The 16,973-nt window shown below is 40.0% G+C and overlaps 1 protein-coding gene across 3 annotated transcripts in view; it reads left to right on the top strand.

Moving 5' to 3' along the window:
• SYT14 (synaptotagmin 14) overlaps nt 1–13,130 on the top strand; it is a gene marked incomplete at its 5' end in the record, with an annotated part of 174,234 nt that extends 161,104 nt beyond the window's left edge. For 2 of the 3 annotated variants that reach the window (XM_084622043.1, XM_084622041.1), the window contains 2 exons: nt 6,218–6,407; nt 11,349–13,130. In XM_084622043.1, the coding sequence (XP_084478169.1) occupies nt 6,218–6,407; nt 11,349–11,662 (504 nt within the window). In that variant the 3' untranslated portion in view covers nt 11,663–13,130. Of the gene's footprint in view, nt 1–6,217; nt 6,408–10,109; nt 10,167–11,348 lie in introns of all 3 variants that reach the window. The other variant, XM_084622042.1, reaches the window with a different exon arrangement.
• Between the last annotated feature and the right edge of the window lie 3,843 nt (nt 13,131–16,973).

The following is a 16,973-nucleotide window of genomic DNA, read 5'->3' as shown; positions in this document are numbered from 1 at the left end:
TAGCTTGTTGCTCAGACAAACTTCCAGTGCTGACTTCTGGCTTAAATAGCATGGTTGGAGCAGGGCAATCCTCCAACTGGGGCTTCTGTCTTTGATGCCTTGGCTGAGGCTATAGTCCTACCAGCTTTTTGGCCCACCAGGTTTCAGAACACGTTGGGTGGAGCCCAGGATGTGGTGCCTGCCTGGCGACTCCCAGGCTTGAGTTTGAGACCCAGGATATCACAAGTTATACAAAAGAAATACCAGGTTTTTTTAATGCTTTCTAGGGATCAATGTCTGCTGTTTAATTTGATCCAGTTAGCTCTGTTTGCTGATGGGGAAAAAACCTAGGAAAAAAGATGGGACTGAACCCCCAGGAATAGGGAGTCACTTCTCATGTGCCACAGGGCTAAGGTTCAGATAGTAAGAAAACGTTCCTCAGCAGTTCAGCATGCCAGCACTGAGCACTATACGTATTTTCCTCTATATGAGGAAAAAAGGTCTTGTATTTCTTTTGGTTTATTGTTTGTTGTGCAGTAGGAACCAGTTATAATGTGTTTAATAGAAACATTCCTATACCTGATATACTCCTTTAGGGATTCTTTTTAAAAGGTTCAATTTTGTTTTCTATTTGATACACACAAAGAAGTTAACAGAGACAGTGTCTTAATCTCAAATGTGTACATACACAGTACATTTTAATCTTGTAATCAGATGTAAATTCACCCATTCTAATGATGTTGATCAAATCAATTCTGAGAGACCTTCCAGTAAAGTACCAGCCTTGTGGTGTATGCAGAAAAGATTTAAAGATCAACAGGGGATGATAGCTCTGACGTATAAAGCCAGAGAGCTAGAAATCTGGGCATTTTAATGTAAAGATATTGCTGTTCTGACCAAATGCTTGGAAAAGGTTTTACCACTTAACATTTTTTATTTTGTATTTAGTGTACTAAAAATATATTTGTTGTCACAGTTAATGTAGGAAAAATGTAATTATCTTATGCAAACAAACACCTTTCTGAATAGGTCAGTGTAGATAAACTTATTTTGACAGGTTTTAAGGATAGAGCATTAGACTGAGACTCAGGTGACCTGTGTTCTATTCTCAGCTCTGCTACTGGCCTGCTGGATGACCTTGGGCACACCACTTTATTTCCCAGTGCCACCGTTATCCCCAAAATGGGAATAAGGATACTGCCCTCTTTTGTAAAGTGCTTTGAGATCTGTGGATAAAAAGCACTAGGTATTATTATTAATTTATTTTATCTTACTCACAAGGAAACTGCTGCAATGAAATGGCCTCCATGCTGATTTATAGGTAGGTTCAAGGCAGGTTTAGATGGCAACGAAAAGCAGAAATAGCACTCCATTATTGTCATAAGGTTAAAGCTTTATTGTGTCTATCTTTATATTCATGTTGTATTGGTTAACAATTTCATAATTAATATTTTAAAAGTTGGCACTTGATCATTGTGCTTTTATTTATCAAAATATCAGTACCATCCGAAGGCCGGTAATACAATATCATTTCTTTCCGCACTCTTTCTTGAAAAGACTGGTGACCTCTTTTTGGATTTTCTACCATGTGCACAGAGTAAAAACAAGATAGGACTTGGAAAGGAGCCCAGTGATACTGTTACATTTTAAAATCTTCGTGCAAAGTACAGACTAGGGACTAAGTCAGAGTAAATAGCAGTAGCCATTGCTACCAAGAAGAGCTTCACTTGAAAGGCAATAAATGGATCTGTTTCAATGTAGATCTCCACATCAACACTCAAATAGGGCAGCATACACTGGGGAAAATACTGTAGAGAAGAAATCCTGCTAATATAGACTATTCTTGAGTTTTTTACTATAGTGTTTTGTGGGACTTTTTCATAATGGTTATTGTGGTGGACAATTGCCATTGCCATATATGAAAACGCTTCCAGTCCTTAGTCTGTGACATTTTCCGTGCTGCTAGATATGTGTAGAAAGTCTTCACCAAGCACTGCTCTCTCTCTCGCTGATCTCTGTTGCTGAATTTTCCCTCTCTGAGCATCACCTGGTCCCTTTCAACATCACCCATCAGCCCCTCCCCTTGTCCTGTCACTCAACCTTTCCATGGTTTCCAGTCCATCAGCTTTGATGATTTTTCATCTGCTCTCAGCTCTCTCCTCCCTGTCCTCTGTTCTCTTGCTTCTACTGATGTGGTTGTTGATTATCTCCATGCTCCACTCTCCTCCACCTTTGACTCTTTGGCCTCTCTCTCCCATCACAAGGTCCATCCTGCCTTGGCTCACCCCCCAACATCTGCTTCCTTCACTTCTGCTCTCACACTGCAGAGTGTTTCTATGGAAATCCTGTGACCAGGCTGATTTCCTCCACTACAGATTTGTTCTCTTTATCAGTTCTGCCATCTTGCTAGATAAGCAGCCCTACTTCTCCAACATAATTTAATCCCATGCCCGCAATCCCAGACACTTTTTGCTATCTTTGATTCACTCCTCAAACCCTCCCCTCCTCATGTCTCCATGTCTCTCTCTGCACAGAATCTCATTAATTTCTTCAAAGAGAAAACTGACAACCTATGACATGATTCTCTCTCCCCTTGGTTTCCCTTCCCTTTCCCTCCTACAACTCTCTTCCTCCTCCACAGTAACAGATGCAATGGTTTTTCATCTGCTCTCCTCCTCTTCTAACACTTCCACTTGCCTCAGTGAGCCCATCCCATCCCATCCCATCTCATCTCCTGATCTCCCTTGCTCCCACTCTAATACCCTACATTACTCTTCTCTTTTAATCTCTCACTCTCCTCTGGCTCTTTTCCCTCACAACATAAACATTCTTTAATCTTTCCCTTCTTAAAGCAAAGTCATCCTTGACCTCACTTACCTCCAGCTACTGCCCCCTCTCCTTTTCATCTCTAATCTCATTGAATGCATTCTCTGCAATCACTGTCTGGAGTCCCTCTCCTCCAGTTCTATACTAGATCCCCTACCATTCATTTTCGCTTCTTGCACTCCATTGAAATGGCTCTTGGTAAAGTCTCTAATGACCTCTTCCTAGTCAAATCTCAGAACTAGTACTCCCTCCTTGTCTTCGTCAACCTGTCAGCTGCCTTTCGTACTAATGACCATGGCTGCCTTCTTGACAGTTTGTTCTCCCTTGGTTTCCATGTCTCTGTCCTCTCCTGATTCTCCTTCTATCTCTCTAATTGCTCCTTCAGTGTGTTCTTCGGAGGATCCTCTTCATCACCCTCCAACTTCCTATGGGTGTTCTGTAAGGCTCTGTCCTTGGTCCCCTTCTCTTCTCCATCTATATCTTATCTCTGGTAATCTCATCTGTAAACACAAATTCACCTACCATCTCTATTCTGATGACTCACAGATCTACCTCTCTACTCCCAGACCTATCTCCTTCTGTCCAAACTAAAATCTTGACCTGTCTCTCTGACATCTCCTCATGGATGTCTAGCTGTGTGCCCAAGCTCAACATGGCTAAACAGAGCTCTTTATCTCCTGCCCTGTAAGTCCTCTCCCCACTCTTTCTCAATCACTGTCAACAACAACACCATTCTGCCTGTCACTCAGTAATCTTCGACTTGGACCTCTCTCTAGGTACTCATATCCAGGTTATGTCTAAATCTTGCAGATTTTTTCTGAGTAATATCTCTAAGATATGGCCATACCTATCCATTCACACAGCTAAACTCTCATCCAGGCTCTCATCATCTGCCATCTCAATTACTGCAACATCCTTGTCTCTGGCTCTGACAAATGCAGACTTGCCCCACTCATATCCTTTAAGAATGCTGCTGCAAAAACATTTTCCTACCCCATCATTTTTACCACTGGCATCCCACCATTTGAAAGGGGCTCTGGAAAATATGCGCACAGCTACCTCATTATCCTCCTTCAGATCCCTCCTTAAAACTCTCCATTGCCCTGATGCCTACAAAAACTTGTCAACGGTTAGGCTGCTGATAGGCTCACACTACTGTCTATTATACTGACCGATCCTGGGTATTGTGCAATCATGGGGTGTAATTCCAGCTTAAGTAGACAATCTGAATAAGCTCAACAGAGAGAGTTTTATATAGTTTTAACAGCTGTGAAAAAATGTTGTTGTATGCCATACCTGCAGTTGTGAAAACACATTATAAAAACAGACTGGCCAACCCTTGATTTTATCCATTTCATGACAGCCGGCGCTTTTGGAATGAACAGTGTATACAATGCTTGCTGGAGCTGAGTCATGTTCCTTTTCAGCATTCCACTTTGTACTTCATAGTTTAGGTTGAGGAATGTGGGGGTTTTATTTGCTGTATACCAAAGAAGCAGAGAGTAAATGCAATTAAAAAATACTTCATAGCTCATTTTCAGCCCTAAATAATGAGCATTGGGAAGAATTATCAAAAGCTGAAAATGCAAATTGGGATGGTTCAGAGGACTGGGATCTGAGGATTTGGGTTAGGACCTTCTCCAGCAGGAATGTATTTGGTAACACCATTATGCATTCACATATAAGGTCTGGAATTCTTGGAATAAGCTTTGGGAAGCTTGTATCATGCTTACATTTATTTGGACGTATTGTTTCTGTTGACGAGAATTAGGACAAGGATTCAATTTCAAATGCAATCTCATAGACTAAAGTAATACCTGTGCTATAATTTGGTCTTCTGTATTTCATTCATGCTTTACGAGTAAAGTAAAATTTTCATTTGCTTTAAGATTGACCTTGGCCTGGGATGGTCCCAGGCTTGATCTCACTGTCCCTTACCACCAATTTCTAGAAAGGGTATGGATGTGTTGAACACTGGAGAAGCAACCACCTTAAAGAACAATGGATCCAATCCCCCTCCTTCCGTCTGTCCCCCAGCAACTCCTTTAAATAATGTTGAGTCTGAAAGGAGCCACCCCAAATTCTCTTTGATGAAAAGGTGGGTACAACTTACAGGCCTCCCAGCCTAGGTAGACAGATTTGTGCTAGTAGGGCTCAAGTTAGCACCCCGTAAATAGCAGTGTAGATATTATGGCTCTGATGGAGACTTGGGCTAGCTATCTGAGCTCAGACCCAAAGGTGTGTGGCCGGGGGCATGATCTTAGGTGGCTAGCCCAAATCTCCACCCCAGGGGCAGTGTCCATACTGCTATTTTTAGTGTGCGGGCTTTAGTCCTGCGAGTGCAAGTCAGTCTACGCAGGCTGGAAGGCTCACTTCCAGCTGCAGTGTAGACAGACCCTTAGGATCTTTGAGGGAGGAATTTAAAGGAGTAAATTGGGCATTTTAAATTCTCTCCACGGCTTCCAAGCAAATAGCAGTTGGGCCAAATATAACCCAGAGCCTTGTTTGCACTAGAGTTACTATATGCATATAGTCCCCAGAGTAGGAAGTCCACTGGGGCAATAAATGTGGTAGAGTAAAGTAGCTGTAACCTTTCCTTTGCCGGGGGGAGGGGCTGAAAGGGGCCAAGGTGGGTGTGAGCAGCCTGGATCAGGAGGCAACACAGTCATAATGGCTGGGAAATGTGCATCCTCTTAGAGGCTCCCATGGTGGAAATTAAAGCTTCCTCCCAGCGGGAACCAGGTGGAAAACACTAGATCACTGCCTGCCCACCCTTGACGTGACTTTCCCTCCTTGCCACTCAGGGCACAGAGGCCTGTTACATTCCATATGCCTGGCTCAATTAATCTGCCCTACTAAACAAACTGGTTCTTGGCAGTGTGTGTTTGTGTTTCTCCTTGTGTCTTTAACTGTATGCTCATGAGTTTTCAATCTGGCGAATAACCTTTACAAAGGAGAAATAAAAGTTCCCTGTATTTTATTGTGTTCCAAGTTCAAATGGTGATTTATATCTATGGAAAAACAGCAAATATCCTAAGTTTAGTAGGCTCTAAGATGCCAGCAAACTACACTGTATGTCTCACCTTATCAATTCAAGTAAGTAAAGACCCTAAATGCTGTGTTTGACTTGGTCCTTTTATTCTTCCTGACTATTTAATAATGAAAACACAATATTAATAATAACTTCGTCTCCAGATTGCTTTATTCTTTGTTACCTCAGGTGTATATATAAACACACTACACTAAATACACTAAAGGACTACATTTCTCATCTGGTGCATAAGGGTTTTAGGCATGCAATTCCTGTTATTGGTAAAGTTGCTTGCCTAATTCCCTAAGTGCTACACTAAAAATTGATCTCAAGTAGCTTCACTCTGTAAAATACTTTGAAATATTTCATTTCTGTTTACAGGGCTGTGACTCTCAAATAAGCATGTCAGAAATGTCCTGCAGTGAAAGTACCTCCTCTTGTCAGTCCCTAGTACATGGCTCAGCTCCAGAAATCCTCATCGGCCTACTTTATAATGCCACAACTGGAAGACTATCAGCAGAAGTGATAAAAGGCAGCCACTTCAAAAACTTGGCAGCAAACAGACCACCCAGTGAGTGATGATCTTTTTTTTTTTAATCATCCTAATACTTCTGCACTTGTGGGGCTCTCAGTGGTGGGAACGTCAATCCTATCATTTAGTCTTACCCAGTCCAAATGAAATAGAGCAATCATCAACTAATCTGTTTCATGTTTTTATTTCTAGTCCGTTGGGAAATAGCAAAAATCTAAAATTCAAAATATTAGTTATAAGTTGACAAGACTGTTTTAATTTTTCATGATGACTGACTAATAAATTACCTTTATTATAATGATTAATTGCTGAACTATTAATGCCTCACATCACAGGCCAGGAATAAAAAGTTACTGTTTTTAAAGAAACAGTATGTGCCAACTAACACTAGTGTAAATATGGTGAAGCTGTTGCTGTTACTAGGGAACTGATGCTACAGTCTTTAATTGTGTATGGACTTGTGTATGTATGTGATATATTTGGAAAAGTTATATTTAACTTTTGAAATCTCAGAGAAGACACTCTAAGGCAAATTCTAGCCTTTGCCATGTGATGCAGTACAGATCACCACTTAACTTGGAAAATTCATCACTGGATGGAGCTGGGAAAACTTTTTTTATTTTAACTTATTCTGCAAAATTGACTCAAAATAAACCTTGGTTTGAGATGAACCTGTGTCTAAAAATATCTCCAAACTTTCTAAATTTGTATTTTGAGTTCGAGCATAATTTCCTGAAATAAGACACATGGAATAAGTCAGATGGTATTTTTCCTCCGTCTAGTGTTCCAAATTTTGGTTGGATGTATTCCTGGAGGCTTCCTCGCATGACATAATCTTTAATTACAAATTAATCTTAAATTCCTGGAGACTCCAGGACAATCCCAGAGGGTTGGCAACCCTACCTCCATCCCTGACTGGTTGCTCCTTGTCATGTGATGTGGAGAATAAGCCCAGCTAATCAGAATCCATTTTTATTTGGTTCCTATGTGATTCCATTCTAATTCTCTGATCTGACTTGGCAAAATTCAGTAGGTGTCTGTCTGACTCAAGCAGGTTATAGCAAGATATGTCTGGATGCTCCGACCTTGGCCACATTATTCCCCAATCTAAGTTCCCTCTAAGCTGCGTGGCCACACAGCTGCTTATTAAGCACTGTGCAGGCTCTCAGGGCTGCAGTAGGAAGAGATGCCTCTCCCCAAGCCCTGACCCAGCCCAGTCCCGAACCTGCTTAGGACGGTGGAGAGGCACCCCAGCCCCAGACCTGCTGCAGCCAGGGGACAGGAGCCCCTCCCCCAGCCTGGCCCAGCCCAGCCCCAGACCTGCAGCAGCTGGGGAAGAGGCGCCTCTCCCCTCCAGCCCAGGTGCTGCTGCAGGGAGAGAGAGAGCTGGGGGGGGGGGGAAGTCCTCTCTCCCCATCGTTACCCCGGGGAGCCCCACTGCACACCAAACCCCTAATCCCCAGCCCCACTGCAAAGCCTGCACCCCCAGCCGAAGCTCTCATCCGCCCCCCCAACCTTCTGCCCCAGCTCTGAGCCCCTCATCCCTGGCCCCACCCCAGAGCCCACAACCCCCAGCCAGAGCCCTCACCCCTTCACCCCAACCTTCTGCCCCACCCTGAGCCCCCTCCCACACTCCGAATCCCTCGGTCCCACCCTGTCACATGAATTTTGTTATGTGCACCAATGTGGAGATGATGTGTCATGCCATCACCTCCGTATTGGTGCACATAACAAAATTCATCCCACACATGGGTGGAGAAAATTGGAGGGAACACTGTTCCCAGTCCGCAATTTTCCTACCATTTTGCAGGCTTATCTGGCAGGCTGCCAACATTAAAAAAGCTGTGTTCATATCCTATCCATCTCTGGGATTGTTCTCTTCTTTAGCAGCTGAGTCATAAGTGGGACACTGAGGCTTGAGACTCTCTCCTCTCCCTTCCCTGGCTCTTTACTTATCCCATTCACTACCTTTGTCTCAGCCTTCTCCTCCATCTCCCTCTCTGAATATCTTTCTGCAGGGATGGAGCTGAGCTTGGTGGTCATGGATGGAGAAGGGTATGATGTAATCTTAGCTGCCTTTGTGTTGCCAAGCAGCAGCTCCAGAGACATCTCTTTGGAGTCAAAAACTAATAGAGATTGGGGATTAGAGAGACAGGAAAGGCTGGAGAAAGAGAGAGCGAGAGAGAAAGATGGGGAAACATGAAGGACCCAAAGACCCCAGATGAGGGAGAAGAGCAGAAGATGCATGGAGAGATGGGGATCTCACAGGCAAGAGAGATGAGTGTGGAGAGGGACAGTGGAAGTTTGAGTGAGGGGATGGAGGTGGAGATGTGAGAATCAAGGTAGGAGAGAGATGACTCTGGGTTCCCTTAGGGAAGAAAGAATAGGTAGCTGCCCCTGAAGGTGTTGGAGAGAGGGAATAAGCTACAGTTTCCTATAATACATTAGTGTACAAATTTTATGCAGATTAGATCTTGGGGGGTTTTATTTCTGGCAAGTCTGGCAGTGCCCTAATACTTTACTTTCATTCATTTCCCAGTTATCGGGAATTACCTTATTATTTTATGTTGTGATTAGTATAATAATGAAGGCCTAATTCTATATGTGCAAACATGAGATCAGAGTTCTGTTGTTTCCATGAAGCTGAGATGTAATCTAATTTCTAGTTCTGATGTGAGTGCTAAAACACTCATGATCCCATAGAATCCCAGTTTCACCCATGGATCACAATGAGATTCAACTGTGAAAAGTAAGGTTTTGTTCAGACATGACCCTTTTCATAGATTAGGGATTGTGAACTCATGTAAATTTGTCAAAGTCCTTGCAAACCAAACCTGGAAGGGTTCCTGCATCTCTATTACTGTTATAAGAGTTGTAGTGAATTTATCAAGCTACAGACTGACCTATACTAACAATCAGAGTTTGGAATTTGATCTGATATAGTATCTATAGTATAATTATCACTATAGTGTGATGAAGATGAGTGTACTAATCCTGATGAACTTTTATGTATTTTTAAAATTCCATTATAATTTAAAATTATAAAGTAGTGCATAAACTTTCATATAATAATTGTATGCATTAGTTTTAATTAATGAGTTGTTTAAATTTTAAACTAGAGATGGATCCACATTTGAATCCCAGGTCTGAGCATCTGTGAACTTTGCGGAAGTTTAGATCAGTTTCACTTTGTGATTCAACTTCATCTCTGCTTCAGTCGCAAAGTAACATTAAATATAATGACTGATCAAGATCATTATACGTTTCTAGGATTAATTTTTCAGGTCAATAATCTTTCAATCTATTATTTGTAATATACGGAGCATAATTACTGTGTGTAGTCTTACTTAATATGCTGGAGTTTGCATGAAAAAGCATAAGGTTTGATAAAGAAGATACAGTGATATCAACCTAGTCTTTTATAACCGGATCACATGCATGATTCTTTCTATGTTCAATGTGCTTAAAATCCAATAACTATTAATATTAAGATCTCCCACTATTTAAGTGTAATTTTTTTGGTAAAGATTACACAATGAATGTACAAAATTCTCGTTTCATTAAATTTTACCCAACAATCCTGTTGTTCCATCCTCTATCTGAACAGAACTGCTAAGGTTTTGTGTTCTTCCGCTCCAGTGAACAGTGTTTCCTCTTAAACTTTAACCTTTGACCCTCTCTCACCAAACTATTGACATCTGGTCATTATTTCTTTTACTGCTTTCCACCCCCTGTTGTCAGACGGACTGTTCTGTTGTCTAAAACACTTGATAGGTGGACAGGTTTATATAATCCGAGGTGAGTTCCTGTAGAGACTAATTGGATGTTGTCTTTTTCATGCAAAAGGAAACTTGCCAGCAGTAAAGCTGTCCACGGCTGTCCACCATGTAGTTTCCAAAATGTACATATATTATCTGTGGCACTGTTAAAAATAGTGGTAGCACATATCTCTGATTATGGATGATGGTATTCAGAGTATCTAAAAAGTGAAAATATGCAATGAGCATGCTCTACGCAAGCTCTAATCTTTTAATAATCTTCTTGTCATATATACGATAGGAATAAAAAAGCAGATTTTTTCAGACAATTATATACTTCTTAAAATGAGTAATAACTTTATGAAATACAAATGCTTATACAGTATGCAGGTGTCATGACAAACAAAAAAATACAATTTTAAAAATAAAAGGCTTATCACTCAAATACTAAAACTCATGGTGTGTTAAATGCATTTTACAGTATATATTTTAAACATTACATCAGCATTTTGAAAGTATTTCCTAAAGCACTAGGCAAGCCACATCTTAAAGAACCATGTTAAATTGTGCAAAGATTATTTATTTTTCTCTCCAAAAACACATTAAATGTAATCTTGCATGAAACTAGGAACTACAAAAGAGATGTAATCTGTTTTGTAAATATCCACCATTTAATACATTTGGCTACATTTTGGTCTTTAAATGTAAACAAAATCAAAAAGTCTTAAGTAAGAAACCACATCCATGCAGAGATTTTTTTTTAAAGCATTTCATCCTTAGCTGTTTTGATGTCATTGCTGCACACCAACATTCGTTTTTCCTCTTCATTAGTTGTCTTCATTCCACTTGTTTGTTCTTATTTTCTGAAAACTCAGTGATATGCTTTTCAGTGTTGTGGCTAGTTGAAGCTTGCTAAGTGTTAATGCTATACCAGTCTGCTTTGTGTACAGACGTTGGGGGTGGTGTGAAAGAGAAGGATTATGAGGAATACCGTTAACTAAACTCATTAACATAGTGAAAATACCAGCTATGTCATTAGTGCAATAAAAATATTTTTGCTTACTTATCATCCTCTTCACATTATAACTATGTATGTCCAAACTGAGCTATGTTCAGTCAACATGGTATACACCGTATCCTTATGTAGTATGTCATTATATATCTTGTTAGCAAAAAGTCCTAGTCTAACAGTCAACATTCCAAAATGTTATTTATTTTGTAGATACATATGTTAAGTTAACACTGCTGAATTCCATGGGTCAGGAGATGTCCAAGTGCAAGACGTCCATCCGCCGAGGGCAGCCAAATCCAGTATACAAAGAAACCTTCATTTTTCAAGTGGCACTATTTCAGCTTTCAGATGTGACACTCATACTGTCTGTGTATAATAAACGCAGCATGAAACGAAAAGAGATGATAGGCTGGATTTCTCTAGGTCTCAACAGCTCAGGAGAAGAGGAACTAAATCACTGGACTGAAATGAAGGAATCCAAAGGACAACAAATATGTAGATGGCACTCATTACTAGAGTCTTAATAGGTAGTACCAAGGGTCAGTTGTGGTTCCAGGGAGTTCCATGTTTAACAAGACTGTCCCTTAGTCACCACTAAGAGATCTGTTATGGAAGTAACAAATTCAACATTCCACCTTAAAGAATGCACAGTGTGCGATGGAGCGGAACATTTTACACATTTTCTTCAATTAATTTGTCAGACACCTCACTAGTGTCACATTAAACCTTTCTGTACACAGACGAGATAGCAATCGCTCCATCCCCTTGATGCTTTCAGTACTGTTTGGTTTGGGATTATTTTCAATTTAGCAATTCAAATATATTTTATGTAAAAATTCCCAAATTATTATAAAATCCTCCTATCATCTTGGATTTTTTTAGTGCTCTTATATTTTAGTTTCTGACCTGCAAACATCCCGATTTAGAGACATCGGCCTTTAATACAAGAAACAAATCATTGAACTATGACACAAGTAAACAAAACAACAACAAAAAATCACCACGACTTGGAAAGAAAGCGTAATAGGGAATATATTGCTATTTTAGATTGATTTTGTTTTTTACGCACTTAGTTGCATTAACTTTTCATTTCTGATGTGAAATTAGTTTGAAAAACTCTAGCACTCAGTGGAATCAGGTGACCTTTGACATAAAAAAATGTTTCTTCAATCTGTGATAGGAACAAGCTCCACATTGTGGCATAAATTGGGTTTTTCCCCATTTGCTTGTGCTGGTGCCTAACCCAAAGAGACCAGATCACTGTTCTGGTCCCTTGCAAGTCTGTTGAGACAGGTTGTACTGTAAAACTATGTAACTTTCTGTTGAAAGCACTTCCTGTATTCATGTATTCCAATATAGGAAGCTCCTAGAGCGTGAGTTTACTAAAAATATCTTTTCATAAAACCAATTGATATGCATTTCTTTAAAATGTCAATATTGTGAAGATTATGTTGAAAGATCACAGAAGAAACAGTAGTAGTTAAAATGCTAAGGTAAAGGACCAATTCTATGACTTTGGGTAAAAGAAAGATATTTTTGTTTCCATGGCTGGTCATGTGAATTGCAGAGTTTCAAGAACCATAATTTCTAGTCTTGTTGGAGGATGAATACCAGGGATCTAGAAGAGAGTTATTTCCTCTCTATTTTCCAGGTGGCAGAGAGAAATCGGGCTAACCCCTGAGTTGTCAGGGCTTGCATGGAACATTGAACTCCCAAATGTATGGGTCCATTTGCTCTGCATGTATTTAAGGCTGGCACGGTTGGCTTCATAGCAACATCATGGTAAAAAAAGAAAAAGCTGCAGCATAATGGACAAATTTTGCCTTTGGATATGTACCCACAACTTCCACTGACATCAAAGAGGTGTGGGTGTGTGTGTAGAGCTGAGGTTTGGGCCTAAGTACCGTAAGTACAGTAGAGTATCACTAATTCACACTGACGGCCAGATCCAATTCAGATTACTAAATATTGTGGATTATTGAGTCAGTAATGACACCGGTTTTAAAAAAAAAAAAAAGTCAGGATTCTCAAAATGTATTTTTTATTTATTACGATAATTTTCATTTCATCTTAATTGCTACTCTACCATATGTGAGCAAACATACCAAAGTTTATTTCTTAAAAGTAATTAAGTCTTACTAATGTGAGACCCCCCCCAGTGCAGCATTCACTGAGAAGGAGGGTGCGATCGCTGTATTATTTTTGGTGAGAATTATTGATGTTGTAGTGAATTTGGGTAAAGAAAGAAACTCTTTCTTGTTACCTCTGAACAGTTCAACCTTTGGGATACAAAGACCGTCAGGTACTGTGTGATTGCATACAGCAAGTGTATAAACTTAAAGATACATCATGTGACTCTCAGATACTCACAATACTTAAATGATTTCATAACCCCTTTCCTAAGAAATCTCCAGTTATAGTTTTGAATTGATGTTATTTCGTGCCTTTCATATCACACTAGTTGTAGCTGCTAATACAAACGGATGGTTATATTTGCAGAACTGGGCCTTCAATTTTTATTGGCTTAAGGATTTCTCAGAACATTGCCACAGGAATTTTCTTTCCTGTCTTGCATGTTGTTTTTTATGTAAGGCACAATAAATTTCATTTTGGTAATTCAAACATCCAAGAACTTTGATTAGCCAGAAACATTGTAAGTAGCAGTACAGTATAAAGTGTTCCTTCCAGTTCTGTTTGTTGCTCAGTTTGTGAGGTGCAACTTCAAACTAGTAAATGTTTAAATAAAAAATACGTTAATTTTATGTAAATAAGAAAAACCACCTCAATTTCCCCAGCTCATTTTGGTTTCACTTACAATAGACAAACTTATTTACTGAGTTACTGCCAGGAAATATGTCATACGTAACCTCTCAAGGGTCATGAACCACTTATATTTGTGAATATTTTCAAGCAGTCTTCTAAGATCAAATATTGTCTGTCAAGGGTTGTCTCTTGTACAGGTTTCACTGTATAAAGTGGTGTACAGTATTTCACAGTAACTACTGAACAAGATAATTCCATTGCAGAGCATGGAAGATCTCAGGTCACCACAGACTATATTACAAATTAAACTTGGTGAGTCTATAACCTGGAAAAGGAACCCAAACTACACTAAATGATGTGAGCAATCAAATTCCTTTGGAAAAGTGATATTGTTTAGGAATGACATTTTCATATATTAACAATTCTGACATATAAGACATTAACATATTAATTTAGACAAAACATGTCTAGATGCATGTTGAGTACTAATAATCTAACCAGATTATTTTTGTTAGATCGTGATGCTTTTCCAAGATTTTCATATATGATTTTCATAGACTCCAGATTCAACAAGTGTATCACAAAGTTAAAGGTCTTACTTATTTAGGCTCATGCAGTATAAATGTATACGAAGAGCTTAAAGGAATTTCTAATTTTACATGGACATCATATACAGGTAATAGAATGTGGTCAGATGTTTTTGTCTTTCAAAACTAATCACATCATCATCCACTGGAATTCACATGGGAATTTTTATAAATTGGTGGTAGCTCTGGTAACTTCTATGTTGTTCTTTATTCCCAGGTCAGTGTTATGACTTGTGGTTTTGCTCGGGTTTTTGTTTTGTTAATTGCTTAATGTGAATCTACACTCCCATATTCTAAATCTGCCTTTAGATAAAGCTTTGTGCAAACCTTACCCCAGTGGCTGATGCACAGAGTCTTTTGTATGCATTCAGATAGAACAAACCTCAACCAAGGAACAGACAATCCAAAGAACAAAAACCCTGGTATGTAGGAGAAAGAAATCAGAACAGGGGCTTTGTGCTGGCCTCAAAATTGTGCATGATTCTATTTTCTTTTGACTTTTTCTGTTGTTGTTTACCCTTCAGACTTCTGCTTTAAAGATACAGTCAGCCCTTATAAGAATTTATCAAATGATTAAATTATTTTTCTCCTGTATATCAGGATTCCACAGAGATTACAATCCTTGAACTAATACTGGTTTTTGTTACAACACCGCAATGGTTTTTTACCCCTTGGGTTGATATAAAACAGCAAGGTTTCTTGGAGAAACTACACTTAAAAGGAAAGGAGTATTTGTGGCACCTTAGAGACTACAGCTCACGAAAGCTCATGCTCAAATAAATTGGTTAGTCTCTAAGGTGCCACAAGTACTCCTTTTCTTTTTGCGAATACAGACTAACACGGCTGTTCCTCTGAAACCTACACTTAAAAGGGTTTTCTATCTTTTCTGCAATATATATACCTACATATTTGAAAAAAGGATTAAAATCTTCCATACTATATATGGCTCCTTACAAATAGGATTACAAAAGTGAAAGAGAATGATTGGCTCCATACTTGAATTTGCACAAAAGATTAAGGGTCAGATTGTGACATAACCGGCCAATACGAGGGAATATGAAGTTACCAGGTGCCCTATTACTCCCCTGCACTGGCCAGTAATATAGCAGTGCAAGATGGAGGACAGCCTCCTGTGCAGGTGGGTGGGGAGTGGAGAGAGGGGAGCCTTGGCTCCATTCCCCCATTTGCCAGCCAGAACATGCTCTGGGGAGAGTGAATCTGTGCCAGGTGCAGAGAACTTCGCCCTGAACAAGAGGGGACATGGCACGTGCAGTCACCGTCTGGTTCCCAGGCTGCTCCTGCAGCAGCACATCTACATGCTGCCCCTTGTGCTGGGCTTGTGGCAAAGCCACAATTCAGCCTTAAAGTAGAGTCTAGCTTCTTGGCTGACCAGCAGCTGAGGATTTGCTGGCATGCAAGAGCAATGGATTCAGCTACTTGACAGATACAGCATAGTTGCTAAACATAATTAAAATCCTCAGAGCATATTAATAAAATGAAGGTTCAAAATACAGTGATTACTGGAAATTAAGGCATGCCCTTTTACTGGTGTGTCAGGCTCTATATCAGCTGAACAAGTCCATAGGCTATAATGGAGTCGGCGAGAGTACCCAGACCACCGACTGGTTTTATTGCAGGTACTATAGAAGAGGACAATTTTTCGGCACTCTAGAGACTTTCACCCATAAACTCTTGCAATCATTCTTATTGGCTACAATAGTGCCTGTTTTTATTATTTTCCCGCCTGACACTTTTGGGGGGGTTTCTTTTTTTCCTACCTCCCCCACTTTGTGTTTCTGTATTAGTCTGTCCGTTCTCTGCCCTCACTTAAGGGCCTGGTCCTGTGAGATGGTAGGCACCCTCAACTTCTGTTGTCCTCAGCCACTGGCCTTTGACAACGAGGGCACTCGGCACCTCTCATCACAAGGCACTGAAGTGGAGTGCAAAATAAGGCAATTGACTCAATTTTGGGTGCCTTGCAGCATTAGAGTCGGTAGACGACCTGTACTCAACAAACATTATGTTTTCAAAAATTGTCTCCTAAACTAAAACCAAATAATCCCTGTTACTCTGATTCAGTCATTCCCCTACATTATGACTACCTTCTAGATTATTGTTGTGAATTTCCCTTTCTTTTATATATACTACCCTTGTAGCTTACTGCTGGTGAAATACAAAGTCATGAGAGCTTCAAAGAGATGAAAGGATGGAATTTGGAAAAACTCTATCTTTTAATACAATAAAAACTCCCATTGACTTAATTGAGAGAAGGATCAGACTCTTTACCTATCTATCACACTTTTCTGTAGGAATGCAGTCTTGTCTAAAGCAGTTCTCTAATATTATGGCATGTCAGTAAATACTCCTGGGGGAATTCTGTGCCACTGTGCAATGCAGAATGTTGCATAAATTAATGTTGTGCATGCAGAATTTTCTTTGCTCCCCCACCCTCCCAAAATGGGCTGCAGAAATGTTGGCTGCCACT

Source organism: Lepidochelys olivacea (assembly GCF_965140295.1).
Source record: "Lepidochelys olivacea isolate rLepOli2 genome assembly, chromosome: 3".
Lineage (NCBI taxonomy): Eukaryota > Metazoa > Chordata > Testudines > Cheloniidae > Lepidochelys > Lepidochelys olivacea.
The sequence above is the reverse complement of the archived record's forward strand: the minus strand, read 5'-3'. Positions and strand labels throughout refer to the sequence as shown.